Source organism: Seriola dumerili, unplaced genomic scaffold (genome assembly GCF_002260705.1).
Source record: "Seriola dumerili isolate Sdu_G_001 unplaced genomic scaffold, Sdu_1.0 BDQW01000822.1, whole genome shotgun sequence".
NCBI classification, from domain to species: Eukaryota; Metazoa; Chordata; class Actinopteri; order Carangiformes; family Carangidae; genus Seriola; species Seriola dumerili.
Genome location: NW_019175077.1, coordinates 482678 through 500421, shown reverse-complemented (window position 1 = coordinate 500421; position 17744 = coordinate 482678). Strand labels below are relative to the sequence as shown.

Here is a 17744-nt window from a genome sequence, read left to right as displayed (position 1 = left end):
ATCTGCCTGTTACAGTGGATCCTTGTTATTTCATTTGGCCTGATTAAGGATTGTTTGGAGAGTAATCGGAGCTCCTTCACCCTTGGGGAAAAAAGCTGTCAATAGCTTTTAAATAAGGATGTTTAACTTATATGTTTAAGCACAGTGGTGGCTCAAATGAGGCAGCTTAAAGGACTAAGGCTTTATTTTAAGGAGGCACAATTTATGCTTTAATAAAGCTTTCGGATAAAAAAGCATTATAAATCCACGTGTCCTAATAGACATATTGAACCACCATTGCACTGTTTCTCTATGAGATCACTTTACCATTCTCTTAGCTTAACTACATATTTACATGAATTTAAGGTGATTGTTAAATTGTGCATTAACACCATGCCACCAACCACACCCTTCTGCAGACATTCATTCTCCTCTGACCTCTCTCAGACATGCACCCGGAACTACTTTTGGTTTATCATGACCCTCCAAAAAAAAAAAAAAAAAGTGCTGTGTATCCAGGCCTCTTTTATGGATGTATGGCTGAGCATCTTAAATGAATTGGTGCAATACACTGAACAAGGAGCAGATGCAGAGAGTTTGGGAGCAAGCAACAACTGAATAGCTCATTTTCTGCTGCAGTCCCTTTAACAAGTTGTGTGCACAAAGAGAAGAATCAGCCTCTGTTCTGCTTTTTGAGAGGATCATCAGAGGCACAGGTCTGCACAGAGCTTTGGATGACACGTTCATTCATTATCACTTAACTGCCAGTGATTTAGCCTTCATTAATTAATGAACACAACAAGCATCACATGATCATCTATTAATACTGAGACACAGGGCTTTAGTTTTAATATTTGAATTCATGCCTTTCAACCATTCATTTGTTATCTGTCAAAAGGTTATGGTTAGATAGAAATATGAAAGCTGTGTCTGACTGAATGCATGAAAATACCCAAACTACATGGCACTGCAATAAACAGCTGGTGAAATATATGAAGAATATGTTTATGTTTTAAAATATGAAATGAAACAAAAATGGATACACCCTACTTCACTTGTCATTTCCCATTCTTTATTCAAGTAAAACTAATTCTCTCTTTTGTGGAAACTCGCCAGGACTACCTAATCTAACCTTGTTTGACTTGTGTTTTGGCAACATGATGCAGCATTTTTCTTTTCTCGGCCTGACTTTATCAAAAGCTGATTCTTTTAGTACAATCATCCTCAAATATCAAAATGCTGATGAACGGAGAGGTTTGAAACCACACAAAATTATTATAAAAGTTTGACTCAAAGTCTCACAAAGTTGTTTAATGAACAGGCCACATGAGACCTCAGTGGTCACACCTGAACATTCTTTTGCAATCTGACATGATAAACAAATTATTTATCTGAATGAAATTGTTTTATCGTTGCCATAGGTTAAGTGTGGTTGACTCAGAAGGATTCATGAGTCCTGCATTCATTTCTGGCTCTCAGAAACACTTTGATGAAATTATACTGAAAAAAAATCACCAACCCACTGCCTCCATAAAGCCTCTTTATAAAACATGAATTCATTCAAAAGAAAAAGCTGCTGAATAAGCTACTACATACCAGGTTATTTATTTCGCTAAATGGCAGATGGGGTCTGGTGATATCAGGCCTAATTATTTGGATAATGAATGCATTAAAATATGTAACTGAATTTGTAGAAAGTCCTGAAAGACAAGTGAGGGAAAAGGACGGTTGTTAAGGGTTAATATAACTCCAGAAAACCAAAATGATTTGAGTTAGAAAAGAGGGAGTTCCAGTCAGCATGCTCAAAACAACACATAAACTGTTAGATCTACCTTTGGGTGAAGCACTCAGGAAACATTTTTTTATTAAAATGTATCCAAAACTTTATCTTCAGATGAAGAGAAATGACTGAAAAAAGGTGGCTCGACTATGACCTCCAGCAGTGACCATCATACATCTTCATTTTATTTTTATATCTCCGTCTTTGAAACAAAATGTTTTTATATGACAGCATTATGTAGTGTTGTCTCATTCCATAAATTCCTTTGATATAGTTGGATGCCAGCTGATAAACTCGTTAAAATGATGCGAAGGAGAGGTGATCAAACTAAATTTGTTGCTTGTTTTCCCTCTGCTACCTGCTTCCTTATGACAACATCATTAAGACAATATCTGCTCAGAATCGCTCCACCTCAAGCGACTTCACAGTCTACCGGAGTCAGCTGTACTCGACTCTCGGGCGGACTCTGTGTCCTCGGTAGGAGCGCAGACTGCAGGCGCTTACATAACGCTTCGCCTGTTTATTACCACTCTCCGTTACGCAGCGCCATAACGCTCATCCAGCGGCTCTTTTTTTTTAAAGATTTCGTTGAGTTGATCGTTTGTTGATTGTATCGGCGCATGCACAGACTGAAGGCACCGCATGCGCTTAACGAATTAAGCAGGTTATTCGAGTTAAGTAGGCCTGAGGTTAGTTTTACGCACCGTCACGACCACAACACTTCATATTGGCGTTTAGGCTTTGGTAAGAAAATGCTTCTCAAAGTGTGATCCGGGGACCTCCAGGGGTCCTCGAATGGGCTCCGGGGGGTCCGGCAGCAAATAAAGCATTATGTATTTTCTGTATAAATGAATTCACACGGAATAACCCCAATTTAATATGAATATGGGTTTGAAATAGCCCAGGTTTGACCCCCACGACTGTTTTGTTTTCATATATGCAAATGAATCAATAATAATTCAACAAAAATCCCTCCATTTAGTTTTTGGGGAGCAAATAAGATTTGCTTGGGTGTCTGTGGTCGCATATGTGTGTAGCTGGTGTTTGTTATTATGTAAAGTCGTCTGCGAGTCCCCGAGAGCAGAGACAAAACGAAATCGCCCAAATCTGCGAGTATTGCGTATAAAAAATGGACAGAGAAAATGTGTTTGATTCCCCCGCTGTGTGCCCCTCTCTGGTACAGTCAGCTTGAAGAGATGACGCGGTCTGACAGCGCCCCTTGCTGGCCACGAGGAGGGGAGGAAATTTCTCTTAAAGGGGATGTCTGGAAAACCGGAAGAGTTTTTTAAGGTGGACCGGCGGAGTTAGCTGCACGACGAGGACGCTTTATGTTTTTTTTTTCCAGCAAAGGGCTCACAGGGCAACCTGGACTCAGACGAAAGACTTTTCACCAGTTCCGTTGTGTTTTTGCATTTTTTAACCTGAGAGCCCAGACTTACTCAGCAGAAAAAATTACGTCTTGAGGAGTTTCAGACTCGTGCTGGGGCTGACGGTCTCACCTTTCTTAAACCAAGTTGTCAAATAAACTGCTTATCAGATCATTTCTACCATTTCCAGTTTAACAGGGCGCTTTTGAAGAATCCCTTGAATTAAGCAAATAAGCGGCGGCCTCGACCTGTGCAGAGTGATCATTTAAGGCACTAATCCACACAGTTGAAGCTCAACATGCAGGATGCGTCAACCCGATGTCATTTTCTTGTCAGAAAAATAATTTAGGACTCAGAATAAAACCAAATGGCCAGCAAGATTGCTATTTTTTCATATTTTGCATTGGATATTGTATAATTGCTATAACAGCTCACTCAGGTGGGCTGGAAGACGATCCACGGCTCGTCCCTAAAAAAAAAATACTCTGGTACCAGATTCCTATTGAGTCAATAAAATGTAGATTTGATGCTTCTGAAGTTTCCAGATTTTGTTTTTTTTATGTTGATGAAAGAATAGAAATCAGTGTCTGGCCCTCAAGTGGTCCAGCCGGCTTCAAATGGGCTGTTGGATAATAACGGAATCAAATCAATAATGAGATTTTCTTCATGGCTTGACCTTGGTCCCACAAACGTAGGCTATAAATAAATAATTCATGTCCTTCGCGTGATGTAGTTTGTGAGTCTACCTGAAGCATGTGGGCGCGTGGCCAGGTCACTTAAGGCCAGCTGAGTTTAGCTCAGTGTGAAACGGTTTCATAACAACATAATTCCACAGACGCATCTTCAGATCAGAGGGGAAGCTACACACGGGGTTAGACAAAAATAACAGAAACGCCTCCTGTCCTTCTTTCGCCGCAGCTTTTTAGTTTGTTTGTTTTGTTTAACGTGTTCACGATTTTCTTTGCTTCATTAGGCCACATCATTTAGTCTTTGTGACAAAAGGACCAGCAGCCTTTGTTCATCTGGAAACTGCTTTATGGAAACAAAAGTGGACTGAGTGGCGACCTTTGTCCTAACTGTGATTTTCACAGAATAAAGAGCACAGCAGTACACTGTAATACAATTTGAGGCTAACTTTGAATAGGCAAAATCATATTTAAAGAGCACACACGAGTTTATTTAAATCACCAAACGTCATAACGCCACGCACAGGAAAACTGTTTCAGTAAAGACACCAGTGATCCACTGTGCCCCAGCAGCATTGCATGAAACACAGTAATGAGACACATACGTTATCACAAAAATTAAAACTAATTAAGATCTCAAATGCATTGTAACTTATTAATTGAAGGCATATTTTACTGCTTTGTATCATATTAACAGGCCTCTTATTTGTCTCTTTGATCTCCGTTCAGTGAAACCAGCCTCCTCCTTCCTCACAGCCTCTTTAGTTGCTTCGTTTGCATACAGTCACCCTCTCTGTTCTCACCTCCCACACCTTGTATGCAGAACTTGTGCTGTCACGGCACCTGCTTCTCTCCTCCCCTCTCCTCAGTCTTTAACTTGTGTGCCCACATCAAATGCATCGGTCAGTCCAGCTGTTCGCCTCAGCTTCTGTCTTGTTGCGGCCTTTGGCCACAAACTTCACGGATCAGATATGTTGACTCCTTTTGTTTATATGTTCATTTCATTGCATCCGTTTTTTAATATCCTGTCTGCGGCAGTCCATCCGTCAGGTCATGACAACTCACCGTGGTTCATGGGCTGCGTCAACGACAGCGACTCATCTTTCCTCAGACTTTATACAGCCAAGGGTGCCCATGACCTTGACCCGGTAACCTGCTCTGTGCGCTGTCTGGATGAGGGGTAAGTTCGGGGAAAGGGTGTAGAGCAGCCGAGGCAGTTGCACTTCAGACAAAGCCGGTAGGGATATGTCTTGTGTAAAATTACATTGAAATTCTGCTTTTGTGATTTTTAAAAAATGAACTCCTCTCAGGACCATGTCGCTTCTCCGTGGTCACACTGATAATCCTGTTTTAGAATAATCTATCAAAGACTACAGGGACGGGGATGTAAACTGGCTTCAGCTGCAGACCGATACGAATGTTGTTGCCTATTGCTCATCAAATTGAACTCTGTTAAATAAACAAACATAAGTAAAATAATAAGTAGGCTATGAAAACAGCACTCTTATAAATTCCTCAAACACTTGTAGTTAGTTGAGCAGCTGTGATAGGTTCTCATCCTGACATATACCCGAGAATTTAAAGTCAAACACCAGACTTGCTTCTCACAGAAAATACATGGTATGGTCCATAGTCCTTCATTTTTATCTCACTATGCTGCACTGCATGTGTAACACTCAGAAACTATTAAAAAAAAAAAAAAAAAAAAAAAAACTATTAACCTTCATTATTTGTTGTTCAAGGTACCAGTTTGCAGCGATGACCTTGGAGAGTTGTTACTGTGGCAACCACCAACTACATGGTTTGGTCATCAGTGAATGTTTCAATGCATCTTCCAGCAGAGGGTCAGATGTCGGAGGGGAAAGTGAAAGACAAAGGTGAGGCAGACTGCAGCCTTTTGCTTTCAGCATCTAACCATGACTGCTCTAGCTCTGTTTCATGTCCTGATCCAGAAGTGAGTGGAGGCACAAACCCAGGTGTTACATCTCGATGCCACCAAATTCAGTCAGAGTAAAATATTTAAAATTTGTTTAGAGTTTTAAGGACCAGCTCATTAATTACACCCACTCTGCATGCCAGTATCAAAGTCCCAGAAGCTTTTTGTGTTGTCTATGCTGAATGCTTTAACTGTGAATCTTTTCTTTCCAGTGTGCTGTACTTGCCTGTTGGAGGCGAACAGGGGATTGTGGCACTCTACAGAACTGAAGGACCATTTCTGCACAGCCTTAGTCTGTCCTCCTCTGTAGACAGAGTGCAGGCTGGGAAGACTTTTGTTGTGGAAGTTTCTGGAAGCCTGGCAGGACGCCCCAACCAGCCCACAGGTCAGCTGATACTGTATTTTACAGGTTCTTGGAAATACGAGTCTTCAGTTTGCAAAGAGGTTGACTCCTGCATTTTAAATACTTTGAATTTACAAAAAACTTTGTTTTTAACAAAGTTTTTTCTTCTTTATTTATAAGTAAAAATACATTTTTAAAATATTTAACATTGTATTTTATTTCCTTAACATTCATTTTCTGTGACTGTAATTGTGTAAATAAATTTTCTGTCTGTTGTATATTCCTCATGGTTTGATATAAAGTGATTGGGTTTTTGTTTAAATTAATGTTATATATCATTAATTATATTATTTATGATTCTATTGTTATATCATATTATTTACTATTATAAAAAATTATCATTAAAATTACAGGAAGAGGGTTTGTCCATAGGCAGGGCTGCTCCAAGACTGAATTTTAGAACAACAGCATTTGTTTATTTATTTATTTATTTTAACTTTTAAAAAGGTTCAGTCCTTTTACAAAAATTTTTATTAAAGCCACTTCAAAGAATTAATCACTTACATGTCTGGATATAAACTGGAAGCAGGCTGCATAAAGTTGTGTATTCATTCATGCGTATCCATAATAGTTTCATAACAGCTGCAGATGTGTAATGTGGTTAAAAAATTAGCATAATATATTTTTCAAAATAATGTCAATTTATTATTTCTATAATTATAAAAAATGATGTAATACAAAATAACTGATCAAGATCTGATCTTAAAATGATCATTTTTGAGAAAATATTTTTTGTTATGCTGAACAGTGTTTCATTCAGAATGTCCTTGTAATTAGTTTTTATGTAGAAGAATCTATTTACACCCATAAAAAAAACTCAAGAGAGATTTGCTAAATGTTTGATAAATGTTTAGATAATTAAAAGAAAAAAAAGTATATCGCATACATCAGTGTTTTGTTTTTCGCAGTTCAAACTCGTTTTTTTCTGTCATTTTCAGGGATTTGGAGTCTGGGACGGCAGGACCTCTTTTATGTCACTATGGAGTTCCTGGACACGACCCCTAAAGGTCAAAGCTCACATTATGTCAGCTTGTTGGATGATGGTTCTTTTGTTGTGTCATCTGATTGGATTTTGGAAACTCCAGGAAAATATGAAATTAGTAAGTCAACAAAAGAAAACTTTTGTTAATGATGAACAATTAATGAATTAATAGAGAAAATATATATTACTGTGTAGTAAAGCCATCGCTCTCCTTTGTCTCCCTATCTTGTAATTTTCTGTTTAGATGTCAGGGTTTCCAACCTCCTCTCTACACTCTCTTCCACCCTCCACCTCTCCGTCTTACAGCACTCTCCAGATGGCTTGGTGATCTCTGTGCTCCACGGGCCCTTGGGCGTCCCCTCATGTGTGCATCTGCAACAGACAGACTCGCACAGTGTGGCCATGCAAGCAGCATACCTGGGCGACCCTGTCACACTGCAGGCATACGTGGGTGAAAGTCTGGCAACGGGGTTCTGCTGGTGGTTTACTCACGAAAAGAGAACGGAAAACAAAGAGGTGGAGGGAGAGAGAAAAGCTATAAATACAGCTTGCTTCCCCAAGTCTGACTGTTTGAACAGCACTTTGGTATGTAGGACTGAGAAAATATTTCTTTATAACTATGATATGCATGTATCTTAGAATGAAAGGTTTTGAGTAATGATGGCTGAATCCTCCTTTGATAAGTGATTTTTTTTTTTACAGTTTCTATTGATCACAAATCAACAAAACTTCATTACCTAAGCTATATGAAGCGACGTTGGTATACTGGTGGCTTTAAATGACAACAATATGCTACCAGTGAATTCATTATGTTTATGTCTGCCCCCTCATGTTTACAGTCTGGCCTGTAATTGATTTATAAGAAAGAATATCAGATTACAACCCCTTCAATATCAAGATAAAAACAGTGTTTTTGTCCTACTTTCATTTTCTTCCTCGTATCATCTTCAAATATGGAGATGTGCATTTTCCAAGGCTTTTTAAAATGGTTAAATATATAATATGAATAATTGCATTAAAGATTAATGATCGATTATATGCAGTTAGAATTTATAGTAGGTCTGGTGTGCAAAAACAAACATTTCTTAATGTAACTTTTACTTAGGTTTTACTCATGTTAAATTATGTCACAAACCTTTCAGAATTCATAGAGGTCAAGGGTCAACACTAAGAATGGAAAAAGTTAAAAAGAGCATCAAAACTAACTGGCTGCTATGTGCCGAGTTACTTAGTGAACTCTGTAGCCTCTTCCTGAATGAGAAAGGGACATAATCAAACTTTGATGCACATATGTTGCTGAAAAATAGTTTTTTTGTTACATTAAAAAATATCAAAGAGGAAATTTCATTTAACAAAAGCGTTTTTTTTTTTCCATTTTTTAAATCTGAATTCTAAATTCCCCCAGAACTGGACCTTTGAATCAGAGGGAGTTCACACTGTGTCAGTGAATGCCTCCAGTGCCAATGGATGGACACAGCAGGCAATACATGTTGTAAGTACTATGCTTTCATTCAGTGACTATATTATCCTAATGTGGCATTAATGATCATACGGTAAGGATGGTGAGACTCATATTTATCTTATAGTCAACAAATGCAATTAAAAGACCAAAACCAAAAATGTGTTAGTCCTTCTCTCATACTCTTGTCACTGGTTCCTACTCAAGATGTAAAGAAAAAAAAAAAAAAAAAGGATAAATCATTTCCTGAAACAGTTGAGAACTGTAGTTTTTAGCAAACATTATTCAAACTTGGGGGGGACTGTTTTCAACTGTGGATTAATACACATTTGGTGCAGAATTTACAACAGCAGGATGGTGTGGGATTGAATCAAAATAAACTACAGTGTCCACGTCCATTGGTTATGTCACCCACTGCAAGAATGTAGTTTATTGTTGTGGTTTTAAATAGTGTTTTAATTCACAGAGTAACAAGTTCTATCAAGCTTTGGCTAGACAAGCACCTGATCATTCATTGTTGGTTTTGGACTTTTCATGGGATTTATTAACAGTAACAAAAATATCAAGTGTGACCAGACTTATCTTTCCATCTCACATTTCGATGTTTTTTTTTTTTTTTGGCATATTGTTTACTTGCAACATAATGTGGCTCTGTGCTCTTGCAGGTAGTTGTGAGTCCTACTGTTTCTGACCTTAAAGTTAGTGTTTCAAGAAATCATCTGAGAACCGGAGAGTGCATTTCTGTGGATGTGGAGCTGTTCACCACCATGAAGCACCTACTTGCCCTCAACCTCACACTAAATGCAGAGTATGACCACAATTATGAGAACAGTGGCGAACCCAGCAGCAAAGGACAGGACATTGAGACCTGCTGTGGGGGCAACATTGACATTAACACCCGCCGCTTTGACAGCAGTGACATGAAGAATAATATAAGCAAGGATGACAGTAATAAAACTGATAACAACAGCGCCAACACTACTAGCATAAATGAAACTGAGAGTCATAAAAGCAAAATTACTGACATTACCGACTGGGAAAACAGCAATGATCATGACTGTAACTACAGTAATCATGGCAACATAATTGATGATCACAGCCTCAATCAACACCACAGTAATATCTCTGGTCATGGAGGCACCCACTCCTATCTCCACCGTTTCATCCCTCTCCACACCTCCAATCAGTCCAGCTGCTGTCTGCACCTCCACCTTTGCTGCCACCTCCCCACGACAGCAGGACAATATAACCTCACAGCATCTGTTGTCTCCACTTCTGATCCTTCATCAGTGCTGCTCTCCACTGTCCTGCCTCAAGCCTTAATGGTCTATGATCATATCTGTGCCCTGAGGCCTTCTGGGAGTTGGATGTCAGTAGTTCCAACACACTCAAAATTAAACCTGAAGGTTGTCAGCCATGGCAGCCGCATGGGGTCAAGAATAACTTGGACCTTTAGTTTGGATAATGCTGTTGTGATGAACAGGACAACCAAGGAATGGAACATAAATGTGCTTCTTTCATTAGCAGGGCATTATAATGTCACAGTTAAAGCCTTTAACCCAGTCAGCTGGGACTCATTTCAAACACAGATGCTGGTTCAAGATCTAGTTGGAAAGCTGGTGTTGAATGTTCCCAGTGTGATCAGAACAAATCACAAACAGTCAGTTTTATTTAGCATTGCAGCAGGGTCAAATATGACTGTCTCTCTGCTGGTGAATGGAACATTACTGTACAGCAACAGCAGCTATACTACAGGAGAGGAAACAACGGTGGTTTTGCTTTTCAATCACACAGGGACAGTTGTGGTTGAGCTTCAAGCTAAGAATCGAGTGTCTTCTCAGAACAAAAGTGTAAGAGTGTGTGTTGAGGGGAACAGGAAGCCGTCCCCACAAGTTCGAGTTAATCCAAATTGGCAACCACCCACCAGTCACAGTCCAGTTCACAGCGTGGGTGACACTGGTAAGGAAGTACTTTTAACTGACAACCACTGAGCAGTGCAAAACATCTGAACATTAATCAAGTATTTTTGCCAAGTGTGGCTATTATTTAAACTCAATAGTGTATCTTAAATCTTAGATCTTAAATCAATAAGTGTTTCTGATCAGTGTTATAAAAAATTTCTAGAATAAATTCCTAATTTAGTTTTTTCAGATTGAACTTGCTCCATGCAATATAGCTGCAAATGATTTGTTACATAAAGCTTTAGCTCAATTAAAGCCTCATGCTTTTATCTGAATGTGACACTACCAAACTGTTGGAGATGTCGGGGAGTTTACTATCTAGATTTAGTTCTTGCATTTTCAATCACCGTCAAAGAAAATGTAAATTTCAAAATTATCAAGTAGATATGCTCATAATGCATTTTCAGATTTTTTTGTGATGGGACATCATGCCAGTTTTTTCCTGTCATTTCAAGCATTAGTTTCAAAAAGAGTTTGTTTGTGCAGCAATATTTTTTTAATCTCTTTTGATGGAGCATTTACATTTCTCTGGCATATAGATAATATGTTGACCGTGTGATATCCGTTTTGTCCTATCAGTGCGGATTTATGCAGAAAAACAAGCCTATCCCACAAATACAGATATAACTTTCCTGGCTCTGGCAGATGTGCCAGACCTTGTAGAGTTTATCTGGCACTTTGGAGACTCCACATCAGCCAGATCCACCTCAAGCACCATCACCAAACGATACCACAAACCTGGCAGGTATGGGACACAGACAACATACACAACATCTGGCCTAAGTGTAATAATGATGAAGAATTTTAAAAATGATGTTTGATTGATGTTTGTGTACTAAGATTAATGTTTTGTTTTCCTGCAGCAGCTCAGCAGCTTAATGTTACCCTTTGTAAATGTAACTGTATACAGTATTTTGTATGTGTCAGTGATGCACTGTGGGAGTGGGGGTGGGGGCCTTAATGAGCCCAAAGCTCTAACCAAGCATTTCACACAGAGCGTGAATAGTCTACAGTATAAGATCTACAGTATAAGAAAAATAATGTCTTTTTGCAACATTGAGTTTAAGAGCTTGTGCACATATACATTAATCAAAATACCTCACAAATCCAATCTCTCTCCAATGTAGATTTGACGTAGTTGCAGTCACGTCTAGTTCTCACACATCCATCACCTCCGAGGTGTTCCCGCTGGCGGTCGAGAGAGCAGTGAAGCTCAACAGGCTGGTCCACCAGGCCTCAGTCCTGCAGAATGAGACAGTGACAATAAGTTGCCGGGTCAATGTCGGGACCAACCTCACCTTCCTCTGGAACTTTGGAGACGGATCATCCAGGCTGGGACAGAGCACTGAACAGCATGTCTTCCACAGGTGAGCCAGAGGTTTACTTGATTTTTATGGTTACTCCAGTAAATTTGAATTTAGATGCTCTAATTATTTGTTATGGACTACTTTCTGTTTTTTTATGTGATAATATTGTATACTCTCTTTTGCTAATCCTTATTTAATGAACCTAAATAATGGACTTCAAAGTGAAGATACTTGCACCTTATTTATTATAATTTATTTCTTTTGCTTACAGCATGTCTTAGTCGGCTTGTTAGCTTTCCTTTCAATCAAATCATTAGTAACCACTGTGCTTAACTGTAACGTGTATTTGTGCCTGTGTACATTTAGTGTATGTGTTTCTCTTTGCAGAAGAGGAGAGTTCAGAGTCGAAGTGACAGTGTCTAACCTGGTTAGTTCTGCCTCTCTGAGCAGTCACATCTTTGTTGTGGACCGACCTTGTCAGCCTCCACCAGTCAAAAACATGGGTCCTCTCAAACTACAGGTACATTACCAGGATGACTGATACCTTGACCTTAACATGTAAGTAGAGTATAGCTAAAAAGGAAATTCTCCTCTTCCTCTAGGTGCGGAGATATGAGGTTATATATCTGGGGGTGACCTATGAGACTGAAATTGACTGTGACATATCAGGAGGTCTTCAATACACCTGGACCCTGTTTGACTCTGCAGGCCAGACCTACTATTTGCCTCAAACAGACACACACAGGCAGAGTCTCACACTGCAGAGCCATCTCTTGCACTATGACACCTACATTGCCATAGCCAGGGTAAGTAGCTGAAAACTGTCATACAGGGAGGAGGCAGAGCAATACATCACTTTTCATAGCCTGGATCTTTAAACTGGGTACTGGCATTCTGTAAATGGTGGGTTATAGTGAAAAGAATATGTTTTAAATTAACCTAGAAAGGGGTTCCTCCAGTTTTGTTTAATCAGAACAGAGTGTATATGATTTCTGTTATTGTTAGTGTGAAGACAAGACAAATGTAAATCTGCCTGTTCAGAAATTTAAAAAAAAAATCCTTAATAATTGTACCCTTGTAGAAATGTGACGAAATTGCCCAAACTCCAAATGTTAATTTCACGCTTATTCTTACTTGTCTTAAATTAACATTCACACAAATGAGTGACTGTGGTTTGACTCCATAGCTGTAATTCCTCTGCAGGTACAAGTCATTGGCAGTGTGGTGTACAGTAACTACAGTCTGAGAGTTCAGGTGATGCCGAGCCCTCCTGTGGCTTTTATCCAGGGTGGCACCAACGTCTTCATTAACAAGAGGAACACCACCGTAGTCACCCTGGATGGGCAGAAATCTTACGACCCTGACTTCCCCATGAACCCACTCAGGTAGCAACGACATTGAAGTCTTTGATGGGCATCTGACCAGAGACGGGCTTTGAAAATTTAAAATTGGTGGTTTTGCATTTCTTTCCAGTTGTTTTACATGTCATTTTTGCATCTTTGTGGTTTTGGATTTGTATTTTACTGTATTCCATCTCTGATGCGAACAAGCCAACTACCTATCACCTTCTGACTCTGGTAGGGGGGCATCAGGGGTGTCCCCTCAGGTTTTAAGGGGGGGGGCGTGTACAACTCTTCTGGCCCAGACCCTGCATCCAACTCTAGTGAATCATATGTTTATTTGCTTCTGAAAAGATCTGATTCAAGTTTGTTTGGAAATTAACATCTAACATTTAATTTTTCTTATTTTCTCTTTATAGCTACAGATGGACATGTAAACCACTCAGCTCCATCACCACTTCCTGTTTCAACCAATACATTCCCACTTCCTCACCTGTGCTTACATTTCCTGTTAGTTTCTTAAAACACAACTTTGATCAGTTCCAGTTCACGCTCACCGTACACAGTGGAGAGCGTTCAGCTTCATCAGAGACCTTCCTCACAATAATACCAAATCTGCTTGGGTAAGAGCTATTTAAAAATAAATAAATAATAAAAAAAAATAAAAAAAATCACTATATCTCAAGTGTGTTTATCGATGTGTATTAAACAACAACTGATCAAACTGGCAAACCTCTGCTGTTCATAATTAATTGCAGGTGTTCTGTCCTGAACAGATGCCCTAGTTCGCCATAATTCAAGTCTAATTATATGGTTGTCTGTAATGGCAAAATTACAATTTTGCACAAATTATTGCAAAAGGAAAAACTAAACTAAACTAAATTTTGTTGTTTATTACTATTACTTATATTTGTAATAAATAAAAAATCTTAAATTATTATTGGTGAAGTCTGTCAAGACTTGTAGAACAGCTAAGGATTAAATTGCTTATAGCTATACTGAAGTGATTGAAATCAATATTAAAGAAGAATGAACCTTGTTGCACCATCTCATTTTAACATTCATGTAATTTTTTCAATCCAGGAAGGTGTCAGTTTATTGCCCTCATTGCCATGGAGACCAGGTGAACTGGGATAAGTCGTTCTCTGTCAGTACCTTGTGTGAAGACTGTAATGTTTCCCCAAAACACATCCACTACACCTGGAGTCTGTACTGGGTCAATGCCTCCTCCAGGCCTGTGATAGAAGGTAAAATAAGGACAACTTCTCCCAGTTGAGGACTGCGTTCAGTTTTAATGAACTGATTGTGATTCCATTAGTAATAGTAAATTACCAGTGTTTCATTTACAAAGAAATACTTAATTCTATTCTGTTCTATTTCAGTCCCATTTTGTTCCACAGTGGATCTCAATTCTCCTTCCACAATCATCAAGAGTCCTGAAAGTTTCCCTCAGACTCTTGAGACTTTCACCCTGCATCCATCTGACACAGATACTTCACACTACACCAGTACTGTCCCTGCCTCAGCCCCTGTTCTTCTGACTGAGACCGCCTCTGAAACTAGAGTCACAAAGCAAAATCTGGGACTCACTGACAGTGGGATATCATTAAAGAAGAGCAGACACATGTCAAACAAAGATGGTGCGTTATTAAATGTACTGTAGTTACTACCCCAGTGTCTAATTTGAGTATTCAAGTAGAAAATACCACTGTCACTAAACTTGTGTCGGAACCTTCAACTGTCTCAGTTCCAGTCAGCATAATGCTGGATATCAATAAGGATATTAACAAGAAGTAATAGTGTGTAAAGTCATAGTTACAGTAATGGATAGTCTATGAATTATTTAACCCGTCCTCTTCATGTCCAGGAGATGAGCCCTTTTATCATTCCCTGGGAAAGTTTGACCTGCCAAAGCATCAAACCTCCACTGAATACCCACCACTCACCGTTGACAACAGTGGAGTCCTTTATTCAGAGCACTTTGGCCAAAGCGACGTTATCAGTGAATTCCCAGGTCACTCGGACTCCTCTGCTGAGTGGGAATTTTCTTTTGCTGTCCTGGAGAATGGTGACAAGGGAGGACAACCAGGTGAGAAAAAAAACTGAGCTGGAGAAATAACTTTAGTCTTTGAATGATAAAACTGCTGACCACCACAGGTGTTTTTCAATTATTATTGGAGCTATGCTGGGAATGAGGTTAACAAACTTAGTACAAAAACTAGGAGGTCTAATCTAGCACAATAGAAAACACCTGTGTACTTGTGCTGGGTGTGTAGCATGGACGTATACAGGATGCCGGATCTAAAATTGGCGCCCATTCACTTCTATAGAAATTGCTCACCTGGCAACATATGACAAAAAAGTTTCTAGCTTCCGGGTTACTTCCGCGTTATTCGGCCCGCTGAATATGCGCAGTAGCGTCACTCAGAGCCAATGCTTAGAGCCCTTCTCAGGTGTCACTCCCATCTTGACTCTGGGCTATGAGAACGAGCTAACGGATATACGCTGCACGTTCATGAATGAATGAATGAATGAATGATTGAATGATTGGTCTTATAATACACATCCATGGTGTGTGGTGAAGGTCCGTATGCCTGCGTCAGGTAATGTTTTCGCCACTTGGGGGCAGCAGAAACAAGCTGTAAACACATTAACATTAACAGCATTAACTCAAAAGGTTGATATTATTGAACATGTTAGCCAACAGTTACACATCCAGCAGGTATGAGTCAAATAACATGGCTTTCTTTAGAGTCTCATAGAACTGGCTATTCACTCTTTTGGCTTTGCTTTTGGTCTCCGCCAACTCCTGATAGAATTATCTGGTTCTTTAGCTGCTAAATTTTCCATTGTGTTAGCCAGCTAGTTGCTAATTTTCCTGTTAGGTTCCGTTAGCATAAAGTAGGTTTGTCAGAGCTGTATAGCTGAAAACAGCTACCAACTTTGTCTAGAAATTATGCTAATGAGTGGTGAGACAAGAGATAAAGATAAAACTGTAAAATTATAAGCTTTAAAACTAAAATGAGCTAAAGAATGCCATCACTACAAAGCACTTTGACATTTCACAGTCATTTTATCCATTGTATAAAACTATTGATTATAGCAGTTTTAACAAAAATAATTTTTATAAGCGTCAGTGTGTGAAAAAGTTTGTTTTGCAACCTAAATCTAAAACACAGAACAACTTGCTAACTTACCATGTACAAATAATAAACCTAATCAATTTTTTTTAACTGTGCTCTTTGTATTTTTTTTAATCTTTTTTTTGAGTGGGATTTTTTATTTTTATATGCTTATTATATTTTTTTTATTTTCCTCATATATTGTGTCATTTAATTGGTGTTGGTGTCTGATATTTTTTGTAGTATAGCACAAAACCTAAAAGAAATGTTCTATATAAGTAGATTATTTTTAATTTCTTTATCTGAGTCTAACACAGTTGGTAACATCTTATATTTACATATGCTCAATCAGCACAGATTTTCATTGTGTAATTCTATTGTGCATGTTGTTACAGATTCAGATTATGATGTTCCCTTCCTAAGTGCAGAGGAGGGAGACCCAGGGATTTCAGCAGGAAGACCGACAGGTATAGTACATAAATGTTTGCTATTGTAATGATTACTAATAACTAATTATTAATTAACTAATTACTCAACTAATTATTAATATTGTAATTATTATTATTGCTACTGTCAGACTATATAACAAATACTGCACTCAGTAGACCACACACACCAAAAACTGGCAAACAATAATTAACACACACCAACTGTGTAGTATTCCTCTGCTGCTATTTTTTGACATATTTTAACATATTTTAAAAATCTATCTGTACATACTATATTGCTATACTATATTATTTATCTATTATCTATCTTTTGTAAATTTTATGTATTTGATATTTTTATTTTGCATTTCTTTTGTACTGTCCACTTTGCTGTTGTAACAGTAAATTTCCCCACTGTGAGAATAATAAAGGACTATCTTATCTTATCTCATCTTATCTTATCTTATCTTATCTTATCTTATCTTATCCTATCCTATCTTATCTTTTTTACTAGTGTTAATGCTTTTCAATTTACTTGTGTATTCCCAGATTTGGATGGTGAGACCTTTAGTCCAGGATATGACTCAGTGTCTGATCCAGCAGTATACGATGAGGGGAGTAATCTGGTTGTTCCAGGATCCGCTATGGTGATCCAGGAGCCAACTTTGCTCGATTTGCCCCGAGACCCAGTAGACAAAGGCCTTTTTGAGTCCTACACCTACACTGGTACAGTACTGAGAAAAGCCACCTACACACACCTCCACTCCACCATTCTATATCTCAGTCTTTTGTCATTTTTCTCTCTCTTTCCATCTTTATAGGAATTTCCTCCCCTTTTCTCAGTTTCAGACCTTTCAGTCTGAGGCCAGGGAGCAGATACATGTTGGAGGTCACTGCCAGTAAGTTTCTCAACAATAATAACAACAATAGTAATAGACTTTCTTGCCAAAATCTAATGTGTTATCAGCACTGAACCATGATAGAATGAACAGAT

At 38.7% G+C, this 17744-nt stretch overlaps 1 protein-coding gene across 1 annotated transcript in view; it reads left to right on the top strand.

Annotated features, from left to right (window-relative positions):
• The first annotated feature begins 4885 nt into the window (after positions 1–4885).
• The window catches only part of pkd1l1 (polycystin 1 like 1, transient receptor potential channel interacting), a 29086-nt gene continuing 16227 nt past the window's right edge, over positions 4886–17744 (top strand). Inside the window, exons 1-17 of the mRNA XM_022766266.1 lie at positions 4886–4992; positions 5961–6133; positions 7090–7158; positions 7378–7580; positions 9258–9540; positions 11133–11298; positions 11681–11920; positions 12248–12380; positions 12463–12666; positions 13064–13245; positions 13620–13823; positions 14284–14447; positions 14583–14708; positions 15068–15289; positions 16718–16789; positions 17300–17476; positions 17572–17649. Coding sequence (XP_022621987.1) covers positions 4886–4992; positions 5961–6133; positions 7090–7158; positions 7378–7580; positions 9258–9540; positions 11133–11298; positions 11681–11920; positions 12248–12380; positions 12463–12666; positions 13064–13245; positions 13620–13823; positions 14284–14447; positions 14583–14708; positions 15068–15289; positions 16718–16789; positions 17300–17476; positions 17572–17649 — 2803 coding nt within the window. The remainder of the gene's footprint in view (positions 4993–5960; positions 6134–7089; positions 7159–7377; positions 7581–9257; positions 9541–11132; positions 11299–11680; positions 11921–12247; positions 12381–12462; positions 12667–13063; positions 13246–13619; positions 13824–14283; positions 14448–14582; positions 14709–15067; positions 15290–16717; positions 16790–17299; positions 17477–17571; positions 17650–17744) is intronic.